General features: G+C 41.2%; 1 protein-coding gene across 6 annotated transcripts in view; it reads left to right on the top strand.

Annotated features, from left to right (window-relative positions):
• Window positions 1–11,430, top strand: part of tet3 (tet methylcytosine dioxygenase 3) — a 77,054-nt gene extending 65,624 nt beyond the window's left edge. For all 6 annotated transcript variants that reach the window (XM_088624729.1, XM_088624728.1, XM_088624732.1 and 3 more), the window contains 4 exons: window positions 12–101; window positions 958–1,095; window positions 1,539–1,884; window positions 2,216–11,430. In XM_088624729.1, the coding sequence (XP_088480855.1) occupies window positions 12–101; window positions 958–1,095; window positions 1,539–1,884; window positions 2,216–4,095 (2,454 nt within the window). In that variant the 3' untranslated portion in view covers window positions 4,096–11,430. The remainder of the gene's footprint in view (window positions 1–11; window positions 102–957; window positions 1,096–1,538; window positions 1,885–2,215) is intronic.
• The last annotated feature ends 2,846 nt before the right edge of the window (window positions 11,431–14,276 follow it).

The raw sequence follows: 14,276 nt of genomic DNA, 5'->3' as shown, positions 1-14,276 counted from the left end.
TTGTATTTCAGGAGGAGAATCTCAGGGATAATTTCCAGGACTTGGCCACAAAGGTTGCTCCCCTGTACAAAAGGCTCGCCCCCCAGGCTTACAGCAACCAGGTAAAGTAAATCAGCCCTAACACACAACACAGAGCTGTGCAGGAACTCAGGATTGGAAACAACAACTTCTTAACTGAAGTCTCCTGTGTTGTTAAAACAAACATATTTATCTTCTAACTACTGTCATTAGGGAAAGAAAATATCCAGTTAGACACTTTGAAAGGGGTCCTGTTGGTTTGAAAATACCAAATTAAAGATACAGGTACACTGGAAATTGATGTTGTAGCCAATTACTAACCTGCCCTCTGCCCACTAAACTTTGTGCAGATATCTTATGTTGCAAGGGAAAAGCATTGAATGCAAGTGGAATCCCTGTGGTTTAGAGTACAGTGTGGGGCAGTGCTCTTTTAAAGAATGAATAGGGTAATCATGCATGTGTAGGAGAGGCTTTTCTTCAAGATTAGGATAGCCTGGCTGTTTCTGTTAATAATTACCTACACCTCCATGCCTGAGACTGTGAAGAAATTTGCTGTGGGTCACTGTGCTTCTGCAGCAGGTCAGTGGGTGTCTGGTTACCATTCAGTTAAACTTAAGGCCCTGTTTGCTGACTCAGGACTGTTTTGTGTCAAGCTGTGACCAGAATTGCATTGTTCTCAGGAGCACAGCCATAGGATAATTATAAAATTATTGAAGACCTTCTGACTCTTAATTTAGGTTGACCTGGTGACAAAAAGTCATTCCTTGTTAAAAACTTAAATTGATTGATGGAAAAAACATTTTTAATGAGAATATGGTATTTGTATGTTGTATATGGTGGTGGTTTGAAAGGTTTTTGAGAAGGAAACATTGTACCTAATGACTTTTCCAAATTAAAAAAGATGACAAAATAAGTCTTTGTTGGTTTGTTTCTGCCCAGACTGCCACAGAAAAGTCAGCCCCAGATTGCCGGCTGGGTCTGAAGGAAGGCCGCCCATTCTCAGGGGTCACCGCCTGCATGGATTTCTGTGCCCACGCCCACAAGGACCAGCACAACCTATACAATGGCTGCACTGTGGTATGTCCACCTCTTCCCACTCGTTCTTCAGAAACATCCAAGCATTCTGGAATACCCATTCATCTGTAGACTCAACCACAACCTCACTTGACAAACAAATGTTGGGAACATACAGTAGCATAGCCTTTGGGCTGCTAACTTCATGTTGTGGGTTCAGATCCCCTCTGCATCCAGCTAGCAGAGTAATTCCTGGAATAGATTCCATCCTGGGGGGGGGGGGTCATGTGCTTTGTAGTCTGTTTAACGCTACATAAACCTTAGTGAGACCTGACCTAATGAACCACTCAGACTGTGCTATGGACTTTACCTACATTGCATTACGTATCAGTGGCTGAGCATCTTAGGATGTCACTGCCGGTGTCTTAAGTGTTTCAGTATGTTGGTGTCAATGTGTCTCTGTATATCTCTGTATCAGTGCCGGCTGACTCTATCTGTCTATGCAGGTGTGCACTCTGACAAAGGAAGATAACCGCACTGTAGGCCAGATCCCTGAAGACGAGCAGCTCCATGTGCTCCCACTCTATAAGGTCTCCTTGACTGATGAGTTTGGCAGCGAGGAACGCCAGCGCCAGAAGATAGAGTCTGGTGCAATCCAGGTGCTCACCAACTTCCGTCGTGAAGTGCGCAAGTTGCCTGAGCCTGCAAAATCATGCCGACAGCGCAAATTGGAGGCCAAGAAAGCTGCGTCTGAGAAGAAGAAAGGTCAGAAACAGCTGGAAACACCAGAGAAGATCATGAAGACGGAGCTAAGCCACATGGGGCCCCCTACACAGCAGCACTGTAACAAAGGTATGCCCTTCTTTATTCTCCTTCTAATGATAATGATTTCTATTGTTATTACTAATTGGACTTGTAACTTTACACAGGGCAGCTTGAAAGGACTGCAGTAATCAAGAGGAAAAACACAGAAATACGAGTTACATTGTGCAGCAAAAAAGTGTTCTCTTTTCCATAGTTACCTGGAAATGTGAGGCATTTCATTCACATTTCACTTGTTAGTTCATCTAGCGTTTTATAGTCTTTGAACCTTTTAGGCCCCAGGACTATACAGTGGATTTCTGTGTGTGTCTGTGTCAATACTGAGGGCTGTTTCTTTATCCCACTCTCTTCACTTGCACAGGAATCCCAAAACAGGAAGTGAAGCCCACCATCAAGATGGAGCCCAAGGAAAATTTTAAGTCATACAATGGGAACAGCAATGGTGTCCTGGAGAGCTATTCTGTCCTTGGCAACTGCCGCCCCTCTGACCCTTACAGCATGAACAGTGTCTATTCCTACCCCTCATACTATGCAAGGAATGGCCTCCCTGCCACCTCTCCCAATGGCTTCCACCCCAACCTCCCAGTGCCCTACAGCTTATATAACTACCCACCCAACCACATCTTTCCACCACAGTTCCTAAACTATGATGGCCACAGTGGTAGCTGGCCTAAAGCCACCGTTTATGAGAAGAAGCCGGATGTCCAGACACTGCAGGCCAGTCTTGGGAAATCATCATTCCCAGACTACCCAGAGCAATCCCAAGGGGTCACCCCCTCAAAAACCGGTTATCCCCTCCATTCCCTGGTCCCTGCATCTCCAGAGTTTGCCCAGCCCCTGGTCCCACCACACCGAAATCACCAGGCCCCTGAAGGTGCCCGGCGGAGTTTTCCAAGCCCTCTGACCAAAATGATCAAGCAGGAGCCAATCGATAGCCCTCAGTACACAGACTGTGGTGGAGCAGCGGGAGGGGATGCAAATCCTCCTACCAGGGATGACATAACCCATGGATCAATACAGGGTCCCAGCCCAGGCCCACAGCACGAGCAATGGCCTGGATACAAGATGAATGGGAATCTAGGATCAGAGTCCTGGGATAGCAATCGTAAAGTCTCCACTCCACATGATGGTAGGAAATCCTGGGCTTCATCCCCCTCCTCTTTTCCTCCCAGCCCTGCAGAAACTCGGAATGTATTGGAGAAGCCACACCAACACCAACAGCAGCAACAGTGGAGCTCATTTTCGGGTGCAACCACTCCTCTCCCCTCTCCCTCTCCCTCCCCTTCCCCATCCCTCCCTTTGACACCTTCCCCTGCTCCTTCTTGCTCTCCTCATGTCCCTAATACCAGCTGGGGCACCTTTGGCAGACCTGGTGAAGGTTGTTGCCCATCCCCTAACCCACAAGGAAAATCCTGGAACTCAAATGGATACAATGCAAACTTAAAGAGGGCCACACCTGTGGGGGGGTTCCCAGATAAGCTGTGGTGCAAAGATGGAGAGGGCAGAGGATCTACACCTTTGGGGCTACAGGAGAAAGCATGGAAGTCTTGTGGAGGCTCGGCAGCTGCCAGTACCCTTACACCAACCCCTGTGCCCACCCCAGAGGGCAGGCTGTACCCAGATGCTTTCCAAGCATCAGATATTACCAACAATAAAATGTTCTGGGACCCATATGGGCTAGAGGGTGAGGAGAAGATGGAGCAGCAATCGCAGGTGAAGGAAGAAGAGGAGGTATGGTCTGATAGTGAGCACAACTTCCTAGATCCCAACATCGGGGGGGTGGCAGTGGCTCCGGCACACGGGTCAATCCTCATTGAGTGTGCCCGCCGCGAGCTGCATGCTACCACGCCACTCAAGAAACCCAACCGCTGCCACCCGACTCGCATCTCCCTGGTTTTCTACCAGCACAAGAACCTCAACCAGCCCTGCCATGGCCTGGCACTGTGGGAGGCCAAGATGAAGCTGTTGGCAGAGCGGGCACGGCAACGACAAGAGGAGGCAGCCCGGCTAGGGCTACCACAGGAGGACATCAAGGCCTACGGCAAGAAGCGCAAGTGGGGAGCGGCAGGCAGCAACAGCTCGGCAGCTTCAGGAAACAGTGCATCTGGACAGAGCCAGAGCAAGGACAAGAAAGAAGGCATTCATACGCGGCATGCGCCCACACCACACACAAACTCTCTTGTCACTGTTTCACCATACGCACACACCCAGCTCACTGGGCCCTACAGCCGCTGGGTGTGAGAGACTCCCCGTGCAAGGGGATCAAAAGGACGGGAAGTTTTTTTGGTGCTGGGGTGGCCAAGAAGAGAAGGAAAATCTTTCTCTCCTTCCTAGTCGGTTCTGCTTTGGAGTTTTTAAAGTTTTTTTTTTCATTTTTTTACCTCAAATTCAGCAGCAGTGCAGTCACTCCCTGTCACAGGGTGTTCCTGCAAACAGGCTGCTCGTGGTGCTCTCCCTCTCTCTATTGTCAGAGGGATTACATTGTTTCTTTCCCTTCTTACTATAATGATCCCTACTATTATTATTGTTGTTGGTGGTGTTATTATTGGTATTGTTATTATTATGACATTGATGATTTCTATTATTATTATTTGATTATTAATATTATTTTAATGTTATGATTTTTTTTGGGACGGGGGCACAGATGGAATACGACCCCTCTTGCAGTCCTGCTCACTCCTGCCCCCAAATCACAAATAGTGCAGAACAACATTTTTCATTCATTCTTTTTGCGAGAATATGTTTATAAGAAGGTTTGACCTGTAAACAGGGGGCAGGCCAGATTACAGAAGCGACAAAAAGGAAACAGAAAAAGCAAACAAGAACATCAAAGCGGAATGCAACACCTTGGAAGTCTCCTATTTATAACCTTTTGATCCAGGAAAAATACCTGAAGAAGAAGGAAAAAAACAAAATAATTTTTAAAAATAAGTTAAGAAGATAATAACAATGACTTTGTAGCTTCTTCTCATGTGAGAAGTTTCATAAAGTCTATTTTAATAGCTATTTATTTTAATTGTTTTTAAGTTGTTTTTTTATCAATGACAAAATTATATTTAAGTCAATGATAAGCAAACAGAGAGAGCTCTTCTCCTCCCAAGTCATGGTCTTCACTGTTCTTAAAAAGAAGGAGGAGGTGCATTTCTCTGCATCAAAAAGAAAACAATGTCTTGTTCTGTATCTTGGGCTCTCAGACACCACCTGTATCAATGCACAGTGATGCCCCTTTTTAGTGTAATCTCTGACTCTTTAAACAAAAGACCTCTGACAGCTCTCTGTAGACACACTTGAACATTGCTCACACTATCATGATTACTCAGCTGCTTTTTCGTTATTTCATTGGTGCTTCAGACTTACCTAAATAATGGGGTGCCTCATGTTTGCCTTTTACCATTTTCCCTGCATCTTGCTCAGCACGCAGTGCCACATGCAGTAATCTCAATTAGTTCAGGACTTAAAAACCCCTTTACGAGACTGCTGGCTTTCTCCATCTTTTCCAATAGGCCCTTGCTAAAAATTCGGCCATGCATAATGTTAACTGGTGTTTCTTAGCCTTGGTTCAAGAAAATGATGTTATCTATCAGTCCAGGTTGGCTTGATTGCCCTCTAACTCCTTACAGTACTGTTAGATAATGACAGATAGACATTTACTCCACACCCTTGTGAATTGGTGCTGAGAAAAGTCCCATGGTACTGCTCTCTCTCTCTCTCTCTCTCTCTCTCTCTCTCTCTCTCTCTCTCTCTCTCTCTCTCTCTCTCTCTCTCTCTCGGAATATAATTGAGCCTGACTACGAGTGTGACTTTGAGAGTGCCTTGCACTGATATTTTCATTCTCCTGTCAGAGCACAAACACAAGACCACCAAAGAAGTAAAGACCTTATTAGAAATGAGAAACCCATGCCTTACTGTTCTAGCAGTCAGGGGTGGACAGGAGGGAACAATGCCTTCCATTGCTTTCCTGCAAGGAACATTTAGTAAACCGTCTCTTTAGACAACGGCATGAATGCAAACAACTTGTCTGACCTATTAACTGCTTGTATGTGACACGAGTGGTGCTGTATTGTTTTATGCAATGCTACAGGTACAGATCAGCGTGCCTTAAAAGTAGAAGAAACTGCGTGCTGTAGCAGTGAGGGAATTGGTTTGTGTGCTTGGCAGACAGAAACACTTCATTATTTCTTCTCTATTAAAATGCAACAGCCTTCTCTTCACACAGGTGCAAACTAATGGTGCCATTCTGACGTACTGTAGTCAATTAAACAAAAATGGTGCTTTTTCACATTTTACTGTCCATAATACAGGACCAGAGAGAACAGAGGATCACCAAGCTGTGTGTGCACAGAACATATGCAGTACACACACCAACTACCAGCGTTACAGATGAAAAAGTTTGTGTAGCTGCCTCACATAACAGCTGCTGCAGTGAGCATTGATATACCAGGTACTAGGTATATTGATACTTACTGGAGCCATTTAAAATAACACCAAGAGAATAATATGGAAATCAAATCAAATCAATTATTTTATATGCAGTATACATCCAGCAGCTCCAATGAGGATTTGAGACCCTAGTGATCTGAAATACTCTTTGGTGCCACTGTATTAAAAATAATGCTGAATGCTTTGTTTCCATGTGAACCAACCTGCAGAAACAGAACTAACCATAAATTCAACACTAGGGCAAAATGCTTTTCACATTGCAAAAAGACATAAATCACCAGTGTCTCTAATGCTATGGTGCTGTTCCATGGGCTAGTACATTATTGCTGGCTTTCAAGGGTTGATAGAGGCAACACACAGTCACTAAACATTGCATCTGGCTCCCATATAGTTCTGTAGATATATTTTCTGATTTCACACCTGCACAGTGTCCATGCATGCAATTCTCTGTGATGTTACAAAATACCAGGGTCCTGATTTAAGACTTGTCCAGACTCGGACTTAGTACAATTGGTTCCCAATGTCTAATACGGAGACACAGCATTAGAGGGGCAAAAGAAAAATGTTAATATAGTGAAACAACTGTGAGAACTGAGGTCATTCAATTTTATGTCTAAGCTGGAGTGAAAGAAAGGTTGTCAAAATATGTGAATGCTGCAGAGAGTTTTAACTCCAAATATGACCTAAGCAAAAGTTGAAATAATTTAGGTACTGGCACTTAATTAAAGTCCAAATGGATATTCATTGCAGAGGCCTGTTACACCTCTACTTAACCCTTAATTGAGTTTTTATCAACATAACAGCGTATTTGGGTATCTACAATATCTTGGTCAGAATTCAGCTTCACAAGCAGCTGTCTTTACGAAATAGCAACATGTAACACATGCTTCATAGTCTGTCACTTAAATGACCACAGTGTAAAAGGTCAGGATAAAACTCAATGCTACTAGCAGTCTTCTGCAGAATGTTGACTGTGTATTTTCCAATAAAACATCTCCTCTCTTATGTTTCTGTAAACAGACTTTTAAGTGTGCCAGACTCAGCTTTGCTTAGTATCTAAGATTGAGAGAACAAATGCCTTAGGGGGTCAACCCCAATTCTAAGTTTTGACTGAATTCAATTCGATTTCTGAAGATGTGGTTGTGTAGAACACAATCATCCACGTCAACAGTGAACTGCAGCTGCAGGCTGTGCTGTCTCTCTGCTTCTAAACCAGTTTCCTCCAGCTTTGATCAATTGAATGGGTTCTGGTAATATCCATTCTGTACTGTATGTTTATTGTATTTAAGTTAAAAGACTTTGGAAGTGTGTTTTCTTAGACATTCACGACTAAATATCAGTATATACAGCCTTTAAATTACTGTGGTGGGTTTTACATGTTTTCACCACTGAGATACCAACTGAAACAGGGCTGAATGTGTGCAGTCCTGCAAAAAACCTTTACAACCTCTCCAATCCCCTTCACAATTCTAGTTCAATTGGGGTAATTTGGCTTCCTGTCCGGGGCATGGCCAAGCTCCCTACACCCCCTCCCTTCTACCTGAGTTGCCCTCCTCTGTTCCTGAACTGGGAAATGTCCCTAAGGGCAGGTGCTAAAATGGGTTCTTGTTCATCCCTGATGATGCTCCCACTTTCTACTCAACTGAGGCACAGAGGAAATGGGGCAAGGGTTGAAGAGCTGGGTCTTATCTCCCAGGCTGGACAGTTATAATCACATAGCCTTGGCCTTGGTATATCAGTGGCACTGCAGGCTAGGACAGGAAGTGTTGAGGGAGACATGCCTTTTTTTCAAATTAAAGTCACCCAGGAACCAAAGATCCCTTTTGTAAGAAGGGTCTGAGCCTCTGGTCCTAGAGAACCACAGTCCATCAGGTTTAATAGGCAGCTTAAAATGGTCAAAGGATGGAGCTCTTGGAAGCAAGTTAACCTGTTCATTTATGCATTCAGACCTCAGCTGGAAGATACTGTGTCTCTCCCTAGCCACGACCTCAGACCCCTGCATCTAAAAGTTATTTTGTTTTACCCTAGAGAACAGGATGAGTTGTTTGGCTAGATAGATTCTAGTACTCAAGACTAGACTCAAGACTCAAGGGTTCAACATTGTGTTCTCAATTTAAATCAGAGTCCCTTTTTTATCACACAGTTGTCACCTCTCCTCTTAAATGAGGAGCTGAAAATGTGTATCATCAATAAGTCCTATACAGTGATTTATCTAATTGAACAATTCTTTTAAATAATTTCTTTTAAAAAATCCACTGTTTTCAAATTTACTGAAAGAAGTCCTGGTATAGTTTGGAAAGAGAGATACATAAAACATTTCTCCCAAGATTCACCCCTTCCACTGTCACTATTAACACTGCACTCCATTGTGCATTGCATTCCTTCTGGCCTGTTTTGTGTGGACACCGCTGGGGTAGGACTCCTCAGTTTGTAGTGCCCAAAACAGGCTCACTGCCCTAGCCTGAGCCTGCTATGCCACAGTTTGTTTACAGATGTGCAGATACAGCTGTGTTCATCCTTTACAGATACAGCATGGTGCTCTAATCTGATCTAGGTGCTTTCAAGGTGTCAAGCTTACTGTATTTCTTGTTTCTATCTTGTTAACACTGGCACAAAAGAAATGAAAAACAAAACAGGGGCTTTTGGAAAATGAATACCCTGGGGATTTTTTTTACTGTGTTCTGGTCTACATTTTAGTTGTTTTTTATTATTGTTATTATTAATGTTTTGTTTCGGTTTTGTTTTTTAATTGTAAATACTGAAAAAAAAAGATTTTATAAAAGCACTTTTAAACTTGATTAATAAAAAAACAAGAAAACAGGAAATAACACAGGAAATAACAAAAAATGACAAATTAATGACGACTTGAAACTAATTTTTATTTAATGGAATATTATGGGAAGAGAAAAACAACAACTTGTAAATATTAACACAATATTATTTAGGGAAGAGGGTAATGTCTGTTTGTTCATGACTCCGGGAACGTGTATCTGAAATCCTACAGTGATTTTAAAAGAAATGAAGAGTGGTTTACCAATGTGTAAGCATATGTCAGTCTTTTTCTTTGCATTATCAAGACTATTTCAGGAAGAGTTGTTTCTCTTCCCTTTTCTTTTAATATGGCTGATAGCAAAGGACAAAGCCTTCCCTACCCAACCTTTATGTTCCTCTTTATAAGAAACAAACAGGTAAAGCCTGTTGGATTTCTAAAACCTGTCAGATTGTTTTATTTTAGAATGTCTTAGTTAAAGAATTCCCTTGAGGTATTTTCTAACTAAAAATATATAACAGTACATGCAATATTTTTTTTACACATAGCACCTGAGAGAAGCAGTTTAACAGTCTTTAGCTAGTATGCAGAAATACAAAGTATCCTTTTTTAGGTATAAGGTTTTAGGGGGAAACAATACTGATAAAAGCTATCGAATTTTTATATAAATGCTCTAACTTTCTATAAAAGTGTAGGCTGTGCCCTGTAGAAATCTTTGGTTTCTCACAAGATAAAAATATAACAATACACAATAGTATTGTGCAGTAAGGTAAATTTAAATTGCTTTTGGTATTGTCATTTCTGTTGGAATTTTTAACTTTCTCAAGAAAAGGCCAGTACTGTATTTGGAGGTAGTCTGAAAGACTGAAATTAGTGAATACAACTGCAGATTCTTTTGACTCTAAGCTAGCTTAACCTAGTGACAATGCTTCATTGAATTGCTCACTGTTCAACATGAAAGAAAAGCCTCCTGTCCAACAGGGACATGTTAAACTGGGCCTGTAGTTTTTCATATCTGAAACATAATCTGAAACATGACAAAATTGTCCTTAAGTCTTTATTTTCTGTCCTCCAGTGTGAAAATCGCACTAATTAAATGAGACATACAGATAGTAACAATAATAAGCTGAATTGTTTTCAATGTAAAAACTAGGATAGCTTCTTAAATGTTCCTTGGATTCACAGTAACTGGAATAGTCCTGTAACTAAAAGAAATTAAAATAATGCACTTGTACTCTTGGACCGATAACTATTGCCCAGTCAAACATTGCTGTATTTTTCAAAAAACCTGATCCCTTTGCAGTAATCATGTACTGTAGCTTTTTAAGCAGCTCTAAGAGACTGGAATGCATTCCTGAAATAAAAAAAAAACAGTTGAATGTTTCATTTCTCTACTCCGGCTCCTAACTGTTCTTTCAAACCAAAATAATTTGAGCAAAATATCTTTGTTCACTTTTGATATTGCCCTTATTTCTCACAAAGATAAAGTAGCTTTTTTTGTTGTGATCTGGCCACAACTGTAACACAGGCCCTGGTCACACAGTTAAATCGCTCATAATTTTGCTCTTTTTGTAATGTTACTGTGTTGATTTTCTTGTGGTGCAAAACGGAGCCCTTTTCACACTGGCTAGGTTTCTGCAGACACAGAAAAGGTCTATTGCAATACAGTGGCAATACCTATTCGGGTAATTTATTTTTTTTTAGCACTGATCAGTCTTTTGAAGCACTGTCACCCATTCTCAATTTCTACATTTCAGGTGGGGTAAAGTTTAGCTTGTAGATGAGCAAGCAGTGACCTTTGGATTCTGTCTCATGCAAAAACAGGCAGCTACATTCCTTTGTTGAGTTTTAAAGATTGTTCTCAGCTTTTTTTTTTTACTTGGGATTGATGATATGTCAAGATGCAGTATGTAAAAAGTGTTTTTTTTTTCCGTCTCTTCTCACTCTGTAGCTGTATTGTGTATTATGTGAATACATAGTGTATGTGGTACAACCCACATTTTTTAATGTTCTGGGATAAAGAAAGAAAAAAAAACATGGCAAAATGAATATTGTGTTTAAAAAGAAATAAATGTTTTTTTTTTCAAAATAAATAAAGATCTCTGAACCAAATCATATGAATGGATGTAATAGTTGTTCATTTATACAGGTGGAAAAGTGGGGGTTGTACCACTGTGGCTAGACTGTTGTAAGCAGAGGGTAAGAATAAGCTAGGAAATATCTAGGATTTTCTGGCTGGGCAGTAGATCCACTTCAGCATACAGGTGTATTATATCTAATAGAGCCCTGGACTCTGATGTAACTGTTCAATGTATGAATTATCTCCAAATAAAGCTTTTGTAGCATCTACATAAGATAAGGGACAACTATGGTAATTTATCCCATCTCTACCCGAGGAATATACAGTATATCTAGACTTCAAACACAACACAAACTATCAATTTGGATGATTCTTCAGCTGCTGCATTTCATATACCCTGCTCAGTTAACTCTTCTGCGATCTCACCAGTGCCGTTTTCAATCTAGTAAGCGACCTCTGGGCAACTTCTGGTTGCCGGTAATATTCTAGAGTAGGGACTTTTATTTTAGAAAATAAAAAGTCACCTACTGTACATCAGTTGCATGCAGTAAACGAACCTCAGATTCTAAACGACTGTTCTCAGAGTGCACTCCCTAAAATACAATTAAGGAACGTTGTTTTTCAAAATGTGAAACCTACTGGTACACAAAGGAATAATCCAATTGGGAAACACAGAGGAAGAAGTTTTAAATGTGTCCATTCTGAGTGCAGATATCACTGGTTTGAATACGGGCTATGTAATTAGCTGAGTTTGACCAGGTTTCCCCAAGTAGTGTAGCTCTGCACTGCCAGGGAAGGGTGACGTCAAACCAACCAGTGTATACATGACACAGGAGCAGCCCCAGTGGCCTGCCAGGTGCTTGTGAACTCGCAGTATTTTCAATGTGTGCAGCATCTGCTCTGATGCCCCTTTTCTCAGGCTTGCAGAACAGACATGAGTTGTACATGGCCTGACAGTGTCTTTTGTGTGTTGGGGGATGCACTTTGTATACTAAACCTTGGTTCATGCCCGTACCACAATAGAGCAGACTTCAATTATGAGTATGTATATCATTTTTACTTCTATCCAACACAAACAAAAAATACATTTTGAAGAGTTTACAGACATATTTTGCATGTTACAATTTCCTCTATGTCCACAATATACTTGTAATTGCTTTGATACTTTTTATGGAGGTTAGAAACACAAAAGAACAAAGACGAGGAAAGCCAAAAGGAAACAAGAAAGGGGGTTTTAAGAAATTTCAAGGAAGTGGTGCAGCACAGAAGTGATACTAGGGAGGTGTTGGAAACTTCAAGCTCTCAAGCAGTTACTAATATTATTTTATTGAGCAAAACTGGGCAATTAAATGTTGCACCAATCTGTCAGTGGCATAAAAAAGTTTAATTAGCAAAGTGATGCCCCAGCACCTACTGACTAATGTTACGATGCATTTATTTGTGTTAAAATTTCAAAGTTCTTGCATGAAAATATGTAAAGGTTTAACATACCTAGTTATTGTTGAGCAATTTATAAAGAAAAGACGTGGATTCATGGGCACACTACAGGGTAGTATCGTAAATTACAAGCATAAGCCACTTTAAATTGAATGTCAGGTTCATGCTAGAATGTTCTTCTTTCACTATAGACTTTAATACTGGACTCAACCAAAGGTTGGTGTTGAACATTAGGAGTTTATTAGCCAGGTGTCAGTGTGGGATGGTTGTGAAAGTTCTGTCAGTGCATTTCTCACCCATTTCGTAAGGAGAGTATGAGAGGGAAGACATACTGTATGAAAAAGGTCTTAACAGGAAGGGTTAGAAATGAAACAGTCATTCAGCAATCTTGCTTATTTGGTTGCTGTAACTTATTGATACAGCCTATTCAGCAGGCTCCCAGGGAATCAGCTTCAGCCCTATGGCTGGGTGGTATGCTTGAGAAATTCAGAACTCTGTAAAGAAGTGCCTCATATGTTTTGTTCAAAATGCCCTTCCTCTTTTTTCATTGCTGAGCCTGAAGTAATCCACTGGGTTAACTATCAAAACCTTTTGGGATTTTGAAAACATGCATCAAGTGAACAGTTCAGACTAAAGTGTTTTTGGTTACTTTATCCTGTCTATGCGTAGCAGGACCTGAGTCTGCCTCGATGCCACTTCAGCTACCAGCAGACTTTTGTGGGATGTGAGGGTCAAGTAACTGAAGTGGCACTGCAGTACTAAAGTAGGCCAATGTGAAAGTACTACTGTTTCCTTAAAATTTAAAGTTTTGGAACTCAACCCTAACATAATGTTCTTTCTGATCTGTATCCTGACTTTATAAATTACTTCAGAACTACAGAAATAAGCAAAAAAGCAAGCATATACCAGTTTTTGCTTCTACCCCATTTAAGCCTTAAGCAAAATGTGTCCCCCACTCCATCTGGTGTTGCCACTGAGTAGTGTTAAACCCTGTGGACTTTATCTTGCTCTCTCAAAGATGCATTGGAGTTAATTAATGTTCTTCTTATATACAGTATGGTGTAATATCTCCCCCTTGTGTTAGGAAATTCATAAGTGCAGAATGTCCTTATTGTGAGCTAAGTCAGAGTACTGACTGGGATTTAAACTTTTATATCAGGGTTTCTGGTAAAACATCTGATAAAGTTTCTTAGCACATTTCATACCAGGGAGAAGGTGTATTTTGGCAATAGGGAATTTTAAGGTACAGAGATATGTTATATTGGTGCTAAAATAATGCTGTTCTCTGTTCAAGTTAACTATGGTGCTCTGCAGTGAAAGCACACTGGAATTCAGTTAAAGCTCCGCAATCCTCCTGCAAGAGCAAAAAAGAAAAGTAACTGAATGAAACTACTGTGATTTTTTCAAGGATTGATTCCTCTCTTGGAATTTACCCCCCAAGGGTGCTGTGGGAGCAATAGGCTTTATAGTATCTGAATTTGGAGAATGTGAGCTACTGGGACCATCTCAGGACATGTTTCAGTGCTGTAATGGAGCCATATGTACTTAATCTCTGTGCTAATTTTTCATTCAAATATTCATCAGAAAAGACAAATTCCACGTAACCTTGAGTTAAAAGATAACAGGGTCCTGAGAGTCGCTCGTTTATTCTTTTAAGATGTCAGACTAGCTAAATGGATGGTGCAGCTGTTTTCT

This window comes from Lepisosteus platostomus, chromosome 3 (genome assembly GCF_059453375.1).
Source record: "Lepisosteus platostomus isolate fLepPlt1 chromosome 3, fLepPlt1.hap1, whole genome shotgun sequence".
NCBI lineage: Eukaryota > Metazoa > Chordata > Actinopteri > Semionotiformes > Lepisosteidae > Lepisosteus > Lepisosteus platostomus.
This window is presented reverse-complemented; position numbering and strand designations above follow the sequence as displayed.